Raw genomic sequence first — 15669 nt, forward strand, 5'->3', positions numbered from 1 at the left:
AACCATCCAGGTGTAGACTGGTCTATGACTGATAACTGTCAATGGAACAGTCACCCCTGTGATTTTGCAGACCTCAACAGAATAATTCTGTAATTCAGAAACTTTATATCAAAATAAGCAAAGTTAGAAATTAATGCTCAGAGTGTTTATACTACAAATTCACAATTTTTTACTGAATTACTAATAAAACATTTTCTCCTGACAAATCCGGACAAAATGTTGAGAAAAAAAATGTTTTTTTCTCAACAATGTAAGCCAATCAAAAGATTGGCTTACATTGGCTGACATTACTAAGCACAGATTGTCTTGGATTTGGGGATGTGGGGGTATTGGCAGCCTGAGGACTTGTCTGGGCAGTAATTGTCTGCTGATCATCAGCATGGGTGTATCAATGCACAGATAGATGAAAAGGAAGTACAGAAATTCTGAAAGAGGAGCGTCTGCCATTGCTGTCCAATAGAGCTATGACCCAGAGATCGGTGAGGAACGTAAGAGTGATGCAGAATGTCACAGGTTGTGTGAGGAAGCATTGATGAAACAACATTCACAAGAGGAAAATCTGAGTGAAAATGAGACGCAGATGGGCAGGAAGAGAGGGGGACAAAGTGTCAGAGAGGGAGGGAGGGGAAGCTGTCAGTTTCCCCCCACCCTGCCTCCCTGCCTCCTCGGCTGTGCTGGCACTGCCACGCTCTGGTAAAGAGAGATTACCCACGCTCAGCCCGAGGTGCCATGTAGGGACACAGTCATCACCTCTGCCCTGCTAACAAATGGCACTGCTGTTTGGATACAAAGCCATGTCTTTCCACTGCAAACTGTGGCACAGAGCCTTGATTTAGCAGGAAAGTTGTAAAATTTGAAAGCTACTCAATATCTTTATAGGCATTTTTTAGTACAGTGTTACTCTTTTTTTATTGAACATCGACTGCTGGTGTTTTAAATGGCCAGACAGCAGAGTAATGAACAAATCTCCAAAAGAGGGACCTATATTTGGAGGTAAAGGTTTATTCCTGTATGGATGGGGTGTCAATAAATGCTTTCTAAATAACTCTGTGGTCAGTTCATAGGGTTAAGCCTATAGCTTGAGTGTTTGTCTGTCATTGTGCTGGTGTTATATGTCTTCATGCTTGCGTTCAGCCGCAGACAGCATGGGGTTATAGTTGAATCTGTCAGAACCCTCTGTGATTTCCTCCCATCATGGCAGCGAATTGTTGCAAACGGCCAAGTGGAGCTGACTGATGTCAAGATATACTTAGAAGCTAATCATGCAGTAAATAGAGGCGCAGGGATTTCTGCAAGAAGAAACCGCCTGCCTGCCCTTGCTTCATGTAGAGCCTTTCACGGGAAACATTTCCACCCTGCCAGTCACGGCTCATTTGGAGTCATGTCTCTGAGGGTGCCCTTTTGGAGTTTTGGACAGAAAACCCAGATGCCATTCAATATCTAGTGCCTAAACTTTGAGAATAACTATATCCGCTTGGTTTAGTCCATTGTTTAATGAAAAATCTTTATATATATATATATATATATATATATATATATATATATATATATATATATATACATATATATGCAATATATAGTGCTATAAAAAAACTCATGTCCCTCATAGATTTCTATTGGAGTTCTTTTTTGTGAGGTTTTAGAACATCGAAACAATTTTGAATTTTAATAAAACTGATGTAAAATTATATTTTTATGTTAATGTGCTGATAATAATTAGCTGCAATTTTGGCGTTTGTAGGTTAAATATATGTAAAAGCAAGACATGATACAGTAAAATAAAAAATAAAAAAGTTTTAAACACAATAATTTACTCTATCAAATTAATTTGATAAATATCAACATATATAAATAAATATAAAATATAGGGCAATGGTAAACAGCCTCAGGAATGGCAGGCCTCCCAACACTTCCTACAGTAGAAGACATCACTGATTCATTTAGGATGTCACAAAAAAAATAAAAAAACTCTTTAGTATCCCTACAACTTTGGAGAAATATTCTGTGAACTGACGAGATAATGGTGGAACCGTCTGGTTGCAACATGTTACATGTGGTAAAAAGAAAATCTTACAGTAACAGCAGTCAATGTTGATGGTGCCGTGATGGTCTATTGCTGCTATGCTTCTTCAGGAACTGGTTGACTTGCCTCAACTGATGAAACGACACACTTTACTTTGTCATAAAATCTTGAAGGACCATGTTCCCCCATCAGTTCATGGCCGTATTATGTAGCAGAATAACGGTCCAAAGTTAACCAGCAAGTAAACGGAATATAGAAATGTTTTCAGAGTAGCTTGTCTTTTAACAGACAATTCATGCTCAAAAACCACCTACTATCCCTGAATTAAAATAGTTCCACAAAAATGAATGGGTAACTCCCTACTCTATGAGACTATAGACTTATTGCCAAGGCAAACTTAACAGCCTCATTACTAGTGGTGACACAGTTTAGGTTAAAGTGTAACGACCAGAAAAGGGAAGACCCAGAATTTAACCAGATACAGCGAGAGACGTTTAAACAGTGTATTGAAATATGAAACTGCCGACGGTCGGGAAGGATTCACCAGAGTAAGCAACCGGAACTTCTTCTCTGTGTTAGGGGAAAAACTTTGAGAGTTTCTAATGAAGCCAGTCAGCGTGTGACATCTCTGGTGAACCTCAGAGGATTCCTGAATGTTGCATGGCTGATTTGCAGGAGTCCTTCTTTGACAGTTAACTGTTGGTCCAGGGGAATGCACAGGGTCAGATCCGGGAGAGCAGAGACAGGTAAAATGATCAAGAGGACAAACCAGAGTATGGAATCCGAGAGCGAGGTCAGAGTCAGAGCCAAGTGATCAGAGAACCAGAAACAATCCAGGGGAGAATCCGAGAGCAAAGTTGGAGTCAGAGCCAGGGTGATCGAGATCCAGAGGAAATCCAGGGGAGAATCCGGGAAGGAGGTCAGGGCACAGAAAACGGTGAATCTGATGGAGGCTGATTGGAAACAGGGCAAGGCTGACAGTGTCTTGAATCCTGAATCAGACCAGCACTAGGGCCAGGAATTGTGACATAAAGGCCAAATGCATACATTCCTTCCCCTTTATAAATCTAGTTTTCTTTTTTTTCGATCCCTCTTGTTGTCTTTTTATTAGCTGAAACATGTGGGTCTAACAGAAAAGCAAAAGCTGAATACATCTTAAAGAGGGCAAATGCTTATTCACAATATTGAATGTACAGTCATCATAGCTATTTTCTCTTCTTCAGTGGGTAGAAGAATAGATGGTTGCCATTACATTGACTGAGAGCTGTGCCATATGCCGCACGCCACTCCTCTTGTGTCATTTATTTTTACGTGAGGCAAATGAGAAAGAACAGATCCTGCTGCATGTGCAATCCTTGCTCTGAGCTCATCCAGATCATCACCTTCACATTAGCAGAGCAGCACAGTTAAGGCACAAACATTACTGTCTTTCACCTTTATTTAGAGCTGCCTGTGGCTCTCGTGGAGCTGCTAAATATGAGAATCCATCTGAAAGGCCATGACTCTCTAATTAACTTCACCTGGCATTCCAACTAACTGTGAACACATCTTAACCTTTACACAACCTCGCTTAGTCATCTCTCCTCTTAAACACCCAAGTTGAAATTCCCGTTTAATGTCAGTAAGCAGATTACTGTACCACTCACTCTTTTCCTTCCATGTGTTTTTTTATTTTCTATTTTTCCAGCCTCCTTCAGCAGCAGATTTTCATTCTGAGAGGCCATAGCACTTTGTGCTGGTAAATCAATAAAGCAGTGTCCCCTCTAACAGACCCCTGTGTTTTCCCTCCATCGATCCTGTCAGCTCAGATACATTCAAGAGCAGCCCAGGCGATTACCCTCAGCAATCCTAACTTTGATCCACACTACAGATGGCAGGTGCCAGACGTTAGCTTTGGGTAATGGTAATACTGAAATGGGGAAACGTTAATCATCATCTCTTGGTTTAACTCATGATGTGTTTGTGGGTGCTTTAACTATGATAAATACAAGCTAATCATTATCACCTTTCACCCTTATGATTCCGTCTTTTTTTATGCTTTGGTACCAATTTACGTGGATTTTCACTTTGTCTTTCGGAACAACTTGAGAAGAAATTAAAACCACTTCTAAAATGTTTCTTCTAGCCCACCAGTAGGTGCATAGCAAAGTTTTCAAGAGCAAACTAAAGACTTTAAGACAAATCTTAAACAAAACAAAACAGATCTGTAGGTTTGATTCAAAGAGAGGCAAAAGTTTTTACAAGCTAATATTTTGGTTAATCCTTACATTTCTATTAAAACACTGGGAAATTTGACAAAATTCCCTCCAAAAAAAAATTAAAATAAAATAAAACAAAATGCTTTTCACAGTAGATAACAGTTAATTGCATCCATTTGTATGCATGGAAATTGTATTCATGACTGCAGAAGCTTACTATTAAGATAAATAAATGCATCACAGAACATACTGTCAGTATATAAAATTAAAAATAGATTTAATGTGAAATGCACAAAACTTACACATGAAAAAAACTAAAAGTTTTCAGGTTTCAGTCACTTGCATAGTTTTTATTCAACACTTTTGACATCTCTGTACTAGCAACAGGAAATTTATAAATTATTGAGCTTTTTTAGGTAAGCTTAAAAATATCAAATAATTTATCATCTAACATTAATAATTAGCTAATTATCTAATCTGGCTAACATGATTGATGTTATCTGTGTATATTTGCTTACAAATGAAGATCTTTATCAAAACCAGGACAATAAACGGGCTGCACATATATCCATACATGTTTTACAAAATAACAGGTTAAAGTTTAGCCTTCCTGTTGCTTTTTTTCCTCACGTCTCTCAGAGTGAAAAATGAATATACCTAGATTTCCTTTTCTCCCCTTATTTAATTCAAAACACCTTACTAGTACTTTAAAAAGCTATGCTTCTGTCTTCTTGACAGAAAATCATCCACATCAAATTATGTTGTTTTTGGTGCTGGTTGCAAGTTTGGTTGATTGTTTCTCTATGAAAAAGGATCAGATTCTACTTTTCTTCAACAAGATATGCATTAATATTGGCTAAGAAACATAAAATTTTCCAAAGTCCAGTAACCATTTCTTATCTTTGGGCGTAAGTTTAATATCAGCATGTAATTGAGGGGTTGTCCTTACCAAATAATTATGAGCAATCTCTCCTTACATTTATTGTGTAACAAAAAAAAATATTACTTCTTAATTTTAATGTACCATGTAAGCCATCTGAGCAACATATCAAATAATAGGGGTTAAGATGATCCCTAAAATGCTAACTGCAATATTTATACTCTGTAACTATGTTTGATTGTAGAATTAGCATGTCAACTCTTGTCTGGTTGTCTTGGTTAGTTTTATTACAGACTGGTCTATTTGATTCAACAGACAGAGAAGGGGTTAAAGCAGGTTGCAAACTTCCTTACTAAAATCCCAAATTTATCATGGTTTTGGATCTGTATAAGTTTTCTTTTTGATCTTTCATTGTTTTTATTTCCATTTTATTTTCCATTATTATTATAGTGGTTTTTGTTAAAATTTTTTTGTATTCTTATGTATTTCTTGTTTACCCTCTGTTGCCCCCTTGTGTCAGTCTCCTTCCCCTAGCTCCCTTCTAGATGCTTCCATCCACACCCGTTCCTTGTCATCTCATCATCCCAATCTTATTCTTTGCTCTATATATACTGTCCATGTGCAGTTCCTCAGTGCATGTTCCTTGTTGTTTCCTTGCTCCTGATGATGTCTCCTACATCCTCCTCCTACATTAGTTTTTTTTTCTCTGTATTTTGTTTGTGGATTGTTGCTTCTGTTGCCACATTTTGGAAATTAAATCTTCAAGAAACCACCTCAGCTTCCGTCTCTGCACTTGGCTCCTCCAAAACCTCCACTCAACCTGACAACGTCATAGTATTTCCATAAAAGTCAGCCAGGTCAGCTATTTTGTTGTGTCACCCTCCATGGAAGCAGATACTTCTCACAGAAAACTGCCAAACTCTAACTTCTTTCCAGCAGGACTTTAACAATGCATTGTTCCCCAGGAACAGCACTTTATTGGAAGTACACTCCTCAATTTCTTTATGCAAGTTGTCATGTGGTTCAGTGAGTTTAGCAGGTGCACCATAAACTAGCTGTCACTCCTTAATTTACTGTTTAGTGTTTGACCTGGGAAATGTACTGCATGCTTTTTTCTCTTTGTGACACCCTGATCTGTCTAGAAGCTGTGAAACAAAAGACTGTGGACCATGAAAAAAAGGTTTATCTGCGTACTGTTGCTCTCACCTTTGCAGAATTTTAAAAATGAGAGTATTCAAACTATTGCTTTTTACTATATTAGCAGCCAACCGTAGTAATATATAATGTTATGATCAATGCCTACTTCTTTGGCTACCAGAAACAAAAGAAATATACAAGCACTTAATTTCAATCTCATCATTTGCAAAGAACACTGATAAAAATTCTATTCTCTACGGTCTGTTGTTCCATTCATTATCAGACTCTCTAAAACATTTAAATTTGCTGTTAACAGGAGCTTATATTGCTGATGGGTATGCTGCTGTGTAAAAATCATTAAAAAGTTCAACTTTGCTATGTATGATTTATCGAGTAAAACTTATCAGGTTCAGATCCTTTTTATATTATTCACTTAACTGTGTGTGAGAGAGGGAGAGAGAGGGAGAAATGTGGATAAGTTACAATCTAATCAATTCAGTTAGTCAGCGTCTCTGAGTATGATTAATTCAGCAGGTTTAATCCTCAGCATTTTCTCTATCAGTGTTGGTATACCTGGAGGTCAAATTGATAATTAAAAAAGAACAGGACGGGAAAATAAAATTAATGTTTGTAGTCCAAAAAAAAAGAGTGGATTCCTAGGGAATAAGGCATTCAGAAAGCACATTACCAGGGCACAGGCCTAGGACAAAGTAAAAAGACATTGCTTTTCTAATAATTTCCCTGCAGCAAAAAGCTCCTGAGAGACAAATGTTCATGCAGCTTTGTGTCACAGCTGTGGATGAGATAGGTTGTGATACAACAAAACTATAACACCTTTTGACTCCACTGTATTATAACGGCAGTGCTGATAGATAGACCCTGAGCCCATGTTCCAAATAGATGCTTCATCTTCCTGAATTAAACACTCTTTAAATTTAAATCACTTCTGCTGTTGCTTTTCTGGCTTTCTGCCATCGTCCATCTTTGACCCAGTATGATCAATCAAAGCAGGACTGAGGGGATTTGACGTGTTTTGCATTTCTGTTCGTAATTTGCTTTTTTTGCATTACTAATTGGTCTTTGCTGATTTTTATTCATATAGATAGATTGTCAGATTTTTTTTTTTTTTTTTATCTTTAGTGACAGGAAACACATTCGGGGATCTTGACCTCATCCTCCACTCCTCAGTTTGTCAGCTTTGTGCAATTGACCCCTTTTTGGTTGTGGGTCAAAGCTATAACTCCTACTCTGTGAGTTGAAGAAAATCCCATCAGCATGTCACTGTCCTCATTCCAGTGTTTCTCCAGTGTCCAGCTGCTTTTGATGTCTAACAGAAATGGATGGCATTCATACAGTGCTCAGATTAGACTCAGATGGGCTGCTGTGCCTGGGTTCAAGGAAAAGTGATCGATGTCTCTGCTAGAACATGCTCCTCTCCTATGGTGGGTGGTTATTTTTAACCCTGATATACCACCAGGTATAACTGCTACATATGAGGGCTTTTCATGCAAATACAGTACCTATTAATACCCTTTAAAACTTTTTTACAATGCTCATAAAATTTGGTGTATCTAATGTGTTAAAGCAACATAAGTTATTGCTATAATGTGAAGTGGAAGGGAAATGATGCATGGTTTTTATATGCATTTCAACTTAATATGTCTTACGTGAAATATGTTCGATGAAGCATATGCAATCACTTTTACCTTGATATCATAAACATATCTAGTTTCTTCAGAGGTTTCCTAATTATTCGATGAGGTGCATCTATATGTAGTTCAATCTCAAACAGATTAAAGCTGTTTTGCGAGGGGTTATGCATTTTAAGAGAACATTAGAGAATGTAAGGAAGACAGTAAGCATGTGGATTAAGGTGTCCTGGCCAAATGAGACCAACATTAAACTATCGGATTTGTTAACACGGACAGGGCAGCTGGTCATAGGTGAAGAATAGAGCTAAATATAGGATAATAGAAAAGTGAAAAAAAAAAACTGTCAGGGGCTGCAAGACAACACAAGACTGGAGCAAGGGTTCACCTTCTAGCAAAGGAATTATCATAAATGTACAGCCAGAGGTATAGTGGAAGGGTTTAGATCAAAGCAGATTTATGCTTTTAAATGTCAGAGTCAGAACATAGACCTCAGTCCACCTTTTTGCAAAATTCTGTGGCAAGATCTGATATCCAAATGTTCCAGATCGAGTGAGTTAGGCTTTATTTATCAAGTAATCTATGGTGAAATAAAATAGTCTATTTCAACATGAATATGCATTTTTCCTACATTTAGAGGAGTATTTTTTTCTGGAGGTTCTGAATGTTTGCAGATCAATTCACAGCCAAAATCACAGTGAATATTTAATGATATTTTTATTTTCACTTTCGTCGATATTACAGTAAATGTGACAGACATTGTGATATCAAAGAGTTCAACTTATTTTTCATTTTTGTTAAACATTGCCCAGAAAACCACATTTGAAATTGTACTAGCTCTATTCTAAATTTAACAAATGTAACATAAATAGCTTAGAAATAAACAGATAATCATAAGATTTAAGTTAAAATAAAGCTTAAAAATAAACATGATGCAATACAGGTATGAAAAACATAAAGAGATAGTAAAAAATATGTGTGCCTGCACAATAAAACATTCAGTGCTTTTACTTTTTTTTTAATTCAAAATAAGTATGTTTATTTTCAAAGATATAGGTTCTTATACCTTCCTTTCAAAAGTAGGTAGAATTTGAGCCTCCTGCTTAGAGATAAGGTGCTGCCTCTCATTGAAAATTAAAAAAAAAGTCCCTTCATTCTGGTCTTGAAAATACAAGGAACAGCTAAAAAAACTAATTTGAGCTCAGCATTCTAGATGGGTTGGTGAAGGATAAAGAACTACAAAAGAATGGACTAGTGTACTTTATTATGGATCCAAAATCTTACAGGGAAACACCAGAACAGGAATAGTATGGTCTCTCTTTAGAGCACCTGTTAGGACTCCGGCTCCAGCATTATTGATTAACTGTAACATTTAAGCAACTGTTAGAACATTCATTTAATATGGTGCTACTGTGGTCAAGTCGGCAAGTGATAAAAGCATGGAGCAGTTTTTTTTTTCACATCCCCTTGAGAGAGTATGTTCCTTACTTCACAAAGGTTACAGAGGAGAGGACAAATGCTTTTTGCTGACTTGTTTAATGGAGGATTTGAAGAATAGACCTGGCCCTGGAAGCTCTAAGAGTTTTCAATGTGATTTAATCTATCAAGAAGAATTTCATCAAAGTGACTATGATGTGATTGATGATTGGATGATATTCTGAGCTTTTTTGGACCAAAAACAATAACTTGATTTAGATTTTTATTTTATTTTTTTTAAGTCTGTGTTGTAAGATTTCGTATCTACTGTTTCAAAACCTGTTCTGGGATCCAACATAACCAGTATAGTGTAGTGACAAGGCCTTTCTGAGAGGAATAATTCCAGTCCTTGGAATGTAGTGTGTCATGAAGGTTGTAATAAATCTTTAAAAAATGATTCTTTGTATGAATTTTAGACCTTAGGAAAGTATTACAATTTTGCCTGTACTAGAATAATAATAATAGGATTTAGCAGAACGTAACCAGTTTAAAACCACAAGTTTGTGTAATATATAATTTTAGTTAGTAGGTGTATTAAGTCATACTATTAGGCAGAATATATGTAAGATTAGCAACTGATGTAGGATTATTAGTAGGTTTAGAATAGGACTGAGAAATGGTACACTTATAAACCAGAATGATTCTGTTAACATCCACATAGTCATTGATTATTTCAACTGTTATTAAAAAGTGGTCAAATACAGAGTTTGATTAACTGAAAGGTAATTGCCTATTATTAAAAATAGTGCATATTACATACGTAATATATTAACAAGTTACTTTTCCCAAAATGTAATTAAGTCACCAATTACTCTGCAATACATTTTTATGATCCAAAATGAGAATAGACTTTAATGACATTTCCATCATCCTAAATTAATATTCTACAGCTGGTCCAGCTCCCTGTCATTCTGCTGGTTTGAGGTTATCAAATGGTAACATATTTGCTGTTGCAGTTACTGAAATTGAATCAGGCCTAACACCTTTGGTATGTACCCTTTGGGCTAACTGTGCAGTATATAAATCAAACTCTTTGATTCCACCATAGAAAGACATCACCTGAGGCCTTGAACTTTTGTGCAATGCTGATCAAAATCGAAAGTCAGACCTTTACAAGCCATTATTATATTTCTGGTTTTTTTAGACACCTTCAGAAAAGAACTTAAACTAGCAATTTCCAGTAGTGGATCCAATAAAATAATCTGAAAAGCCAGAATGATAATGTGTAGGACTCTTGGTTTATTTGTATACATTATTAAACTAGGCCTGCCCCTATCCCATCAGTTCAGGGAGATGAGGTATGTTTAGCAGAACCTTCTAAGCTGGTTGGGTGAAGTGAATGTTGTGTTAGCCTACCAATTTTTGGTTTTAGCTTATCAAGTTAATAAATGAAAATGTTTTCAGCAACAGGTGCCATGAGAAACTATGAGAAAATACACTTTTACAATTTTGTTGTTCCTCTTGCAAAGATGAAATTGTAGATCCTTACCAAACAGATGTGATACAAGCAAATACACTCAATTCTCCTGCACTTCTGTATTTGCTTTGGTTTTGCTGTTGGCTTGGCTGCTTTTGTTTTCCCACCTAAAGCCATCAGACTCCAAAGTGATTGATTTTGGGGTCGGTCTAAAAAGGTTTAAGAGGAAACAGGACAAGATGGATTCTCTTGTGTTTTGAAATGAACAAATCCCGTAAAAATTCACCTCGACTACATGCACATTGTCTTACCTGCTGTGTTATTCTTCATGTCAATGCACATCAGCCCTGTTTTATATATACGGTATCTTGATGGATGGATGGATGGATGGATGGATGGATGGATGGATGGATGGATGGATATTATTAAATAACATAGACAAGCGGCTGCTTCTCCACATCGAGAGGAGCCAGTTGAGGTGGCTCGGGCATCTGATTAGGATGCCTCCTGGACGTCTCCCTGGTGAGGTGTTCTCGGCACATCCCACCGTGAGGAGGCCCAGGACACGCTGGAGGGACTATGTTTTTTTCGGCTGGCCTGGGAGCACCTTGGGATTCCTACTGAAGCTGCTACCCCCACAACCCGACCACGGATAAGCGGAAGAAGATGGATGGATGGATGGATGGATTATACAATATTATATATATATATATATATATATATATATATATATATATAGCAATTGTGGCAAACTTTCAACTTCTCTAATTTTATTGGATTAATTAATTGTTTTGGCTGTGATTCACCTCGTCAGTGTTTTCATGAGTTTGTGTTTTCTCATGCCCATGTCATTAAAGAACTTATGGATATGTTCGAACTTTAATGGACTTTGTCATTTTTCCTTTAGTAAACGTGTTTATTACCCTTTTTAACATTTATTCACATCCATGCAACGTGTAGTCAGTGATTTTTTTTATAATTAATACAGCTGAGCAGGTACAAATTTATGCTTGATGGTGAAAGCTGTTTAAAGCGAAGGCCGGTCATGCTCCCTGTAATAGCACCAAATTTTACAGCTGTCAATCTAATGAGGGGCTGGGGTCTTGGAAGAACACCTGCAGACTATTAACAGAACAGGACATTAGGAAAGTGACGACCATGCACTATTTTCTCACAGCTTGACTAAAAGAAGAGACTATATCCAGTTGAGACTAATTTATGAATGTGGATACCCATTAAACTAAACTCTAAAAGATTGGTTGGTCAAAAACAATCTGATTATGCTTCTCACTTGAGGCATCAGACAGTTTGAATGTGCTTGATAATAGTCTAAATTATCTCAGCAGCATAAATGAGATAAAAACGGGTTTTAAATGTTCATTATTTTTATTTTAACCAATGACTTACAAGTTTATTGTATTTTGTTTGTATGTACTTATACTGGCCGTGCTTAACTGAGACAAGTAGCAGAGGTGGAAAACTGAATTTTATGCTCTAAAGACAAATTAAAGTCTCATTAGGGGGTAACTGATGGAAATCTTAACTTGCCTGTAATGTTAGTTCATAGTTTTTTATAAGCAATGCAGATAGAGTTGCACCATATATTACTAAAATAGCTGGTGTCTTTGGCAAATTGTACAAAGCAGCTGCTTTTTTACGATAAAATATTTAAGGAACTTTTACAAATGGTTTCTCAATTTGTGACACAAAATGCCTTTTTTAATGACTACTGCAGCCAACCTATTCAGGACAAGTATTTTTAGTACTTAGGAAAGTGCCCTTTTGCTTTTATGGCCTGCTGCAAATGGGATTCACACCCAGACACCAGCCGCTGGCAGTGTTTCTGATTAATCCTAACCCACTCCTCATGAGCAAAGGGTTCCAGTTCATGAATAATCTTGGGTACGCTTAGTGTAACTGCCTTTTTCAAATCCCACCAGATGTTTTCAATGCAGTTCCAGCCAGGCAACTATGATGGTCATGCTAGTATCTCCTAGGACTAGTTCTGAAACTCTGCCTTGGGGGACTATTAGATATGCCAAAGATCACTGTCCTGTTTGAAGATCCACTGAACCCCAAACTTTAGCTTCTTTAAAGGGAGCATGACTTTTTCTCCCAGCATTCCCTGATAGTTGACTGGATCCATTTTGTTCTTCACTTTTGCAGTGCCACATAAAGTACAGCAGCCCTAGAAGATCACTGAGCCATCACCATGCTTTACTCTTGTCAGGGGTGTCCTATTCAGTGTCTGCCTCACTCATCCTCCAAATGGTTGAAAAGCTGCAGTTTGGATTCCTGGCTCCTCAGAACAGAAAACCCTAATCTCTTTAGATTATTTAATATCTGAAGTTGACCTTTCATGTGCATTCAGAATTATTTATATCAGTGGGTTTCAAAAATATGAAGACTACAGTTGTCTTGGGGTATTTGCAGTTTGGATGAAATCTTGAAATATTATCTTTATTTAATGGAAATCTTCCCACAAGCAGAACTATTTTTGGGGGCTTCATATTTTTAGATGCAACTACCGTATATCAATAAATGTAGATTAAAAGGGCCTATTTGTCAGTTTATTTCAGCCTTTAAGCAGGTAATGCACTTTATTGTTGTGTCGCTAGAATGGCCCTGCCACCATGACAGATTTGAAAACACATTTTTTTCTATTATTTTATGTCATTTCATGTCTCTCCCTTCCTTTATCAATCTGCAAGTCCAATTACAAATACTGTTTTGGCTGTTTGCATTTTTGTTTCCAGAATGGTTGAACAAAATGTGGTTTTACATTTATCTATATGTTCATGTACTTTTTTTACTGGAAGATTTTCTTTCCTCTGAATGCAAAATGGGAAGAGTTTGTTCCTCCTGTTTGTAGTTTATGTATATGCCCAGAAGCAGCTTTCTATTTGGCATTCAGAGTGAATCAGAATTCTTATCTAACTCTCTCTAAGAAAGTATGTAGCACTGCACAGTTTCTTTAGCCTTTAAGTATATAGCTGACCCGTGCTGTATCTGTAAAATGAGGCAGCGTGCATTGTGGGACTGTTAGTAGAAAATACTTTTCGTTCCACTGTGGGGATTTCTCTGAGTGCTGAGCTGAGGTTATGTAGTGTATAAATATCACACTAAAAATACTAATCTGAGAAACCTTTAATAAAATAGGAAATGGTGAGATTGCAGCACACCGTTCAACAAACTGGAAGCAATTTTAAGCACAACCTTTGAAGAATGTGATTTGTCAGAGTAGGCACCATTGCAACTACTGTGATGCTGATTCTGAGCAGCAAAAATTTAAAGTTTTTCTTCCCCTGTCAACCTCCTTATCTTTTCCTGAAGATCCCTCAGATCAGCTACGCGTCAACAGCCCCGGAGCTAAGCGACGACAGGCGCTATGACTTCTTCTCACGGGTTGTCCCTCCAGACTCATTCCAGGCCCAGGCCATGGTTGACATCATTCAAGCCTTAAACTGGACCTATGTCTCTACTGTCGCCTCAGAAGGCAGCTATGGAGAGAAGGGAGTGGAGGCTTTCACCCAGCTCTCCAAGGAAGCAGGTAAGGCATAGAGATTAGCACCGAATGCAAATACTGCACTGCAGAAAATGTAATTCTTTTTCAAAAATCTATCTTTTTGATTAAAAATATTTTTTCACTTTACTGACTCAGTATGAGGTTCCTGTTTATTATAAAATCTGTTTTGAGTGGATTAATTATTGATCTTTTTAGCTGAGTGAGTTGTGGAATGTGACTGGAAATGTAGATAGAGAAACAACTGGCACACAGAATATCTGCAGTAAGAATTTCCTGTTCTCTTTTCACCTTTCTTTAGCTTTGTAGTATTTTTTTCAAATAATGAACATGGAGGAAGCTAGGCTTAACTTTGGCTCATTGCAGTGTTAGTTATTTGCTTCAACCAAGAACCTATACAATATGTCACATTTATCATATCAGTTATTGTGTAAAAAAAATTAGAAGAAAGTATTATTGTGAGAAAAAACTGTCTATTTGGCTCAAGTAGGGGTACTCCTACCCCTACTTGTCATTAAAGACACCTTTAATGACAAAAACAAATGCCAATATGTAGAGTTTTCTAAATTTAAAGTGAAATAGTGTGCTGGTTCAGCAAATATTTAAATTCAGCTTTTCAGCAAATAAAGATGTGTTTGCAAGGGAGAAAAAGAGAGTTCCCCACCCCCTTACATGGGAACAGAACACCTCGCGTGTCCAGCCAGGCCAAAAATTCCCTTTAAACACCCCCATTTCAGAGACATAGACAGATATCTGGTATTACAGGCTAACAAAGAGACCAAAAAAAAAAAAAAAACACTCCAAAGGGGGGGACCTGTTCATCTGATTGAATTTGGATTTTTTCCAAGCCAAAACAAAGTTTGTTTTTGGTCCACTCTATAAAGCCTCAAACTCAAAGCTATTTCTTACATTTTGAATTGAAAATGTTTCCTGGGTGGGAAGCAAAACGTCTTAAAACTTTGAAACCAGTGGATTGTTTTTCTTCTCTGAGTTTCACACTCTGGTTTAAAACACAGTGTGGCGCTTTTGCCAACCTCTGTCCTGTGGTTGACATTTTATGAATATTAATCTGCACTGAGATATATTTTAAAAAATCAAGTAACCTTTTTCATTAAAGAAATAAAGAAAGACTAAGCTTGTAGAGTGTTATATGCAGAAACATAAGTAACTCACATCTCTTTGTATTGCTAAATTCATGGATAACCTCTCTGGTGGATAACCTCTCTCCCTTTACAGTGTTCTATAGCTCTTAGTTAACTGCAGCCCTCCCTGCTTGGTTGCTGAGTGAAGTAGACACTTGACAGAGTTTCTTAAGATTTTGTCGGTCATGAAACATCCACTATTATTTTCTAAACATAATTTGTAT

The 15669-nt window shown here is 37.0% G+C and overlaps 1 protein-coding gene across 1 annotated transcript in view; it reads left to right on the plus strand.

Annotated features, from left to right (window-relative positions):
* LOC119774137 (metabotropic glutamate receptor 7-like) overlaps window positions 1–15669 on the plus strand; it is a 119188-nt gene that overhangs the window by 35155 nt on the left and 68364 nt on the right. Inside the window, exon 2 of the mRNA XM_038271510.1 lies at window positions 14114–14330. Coding sequence (XP_038127438.1) covers window positions 14114–14330 — 217 coding nt within the window. The remainder of the gene's footprint in view (window positions 1–14113; window positions 14331–15669) is intronic.

This window comes from Cyprinodon tularosa, unplaced genomic scaffold (assembly GCF_016077235.1).
Source record: "Cyprinodon tularosa strain WSP-4 unplaced genomic scaffold, ASM1607723v1 ctg8, whole genome shotgun sequence".
Taxonomy (NCBI): domain Eukaryota; kingdom Metazoa; phylum Chordata; class Actinopteri; order Cyprinodontiformes; family Cyprinodontidae; genus Cyprinodon; species Cyprinodon tularosa.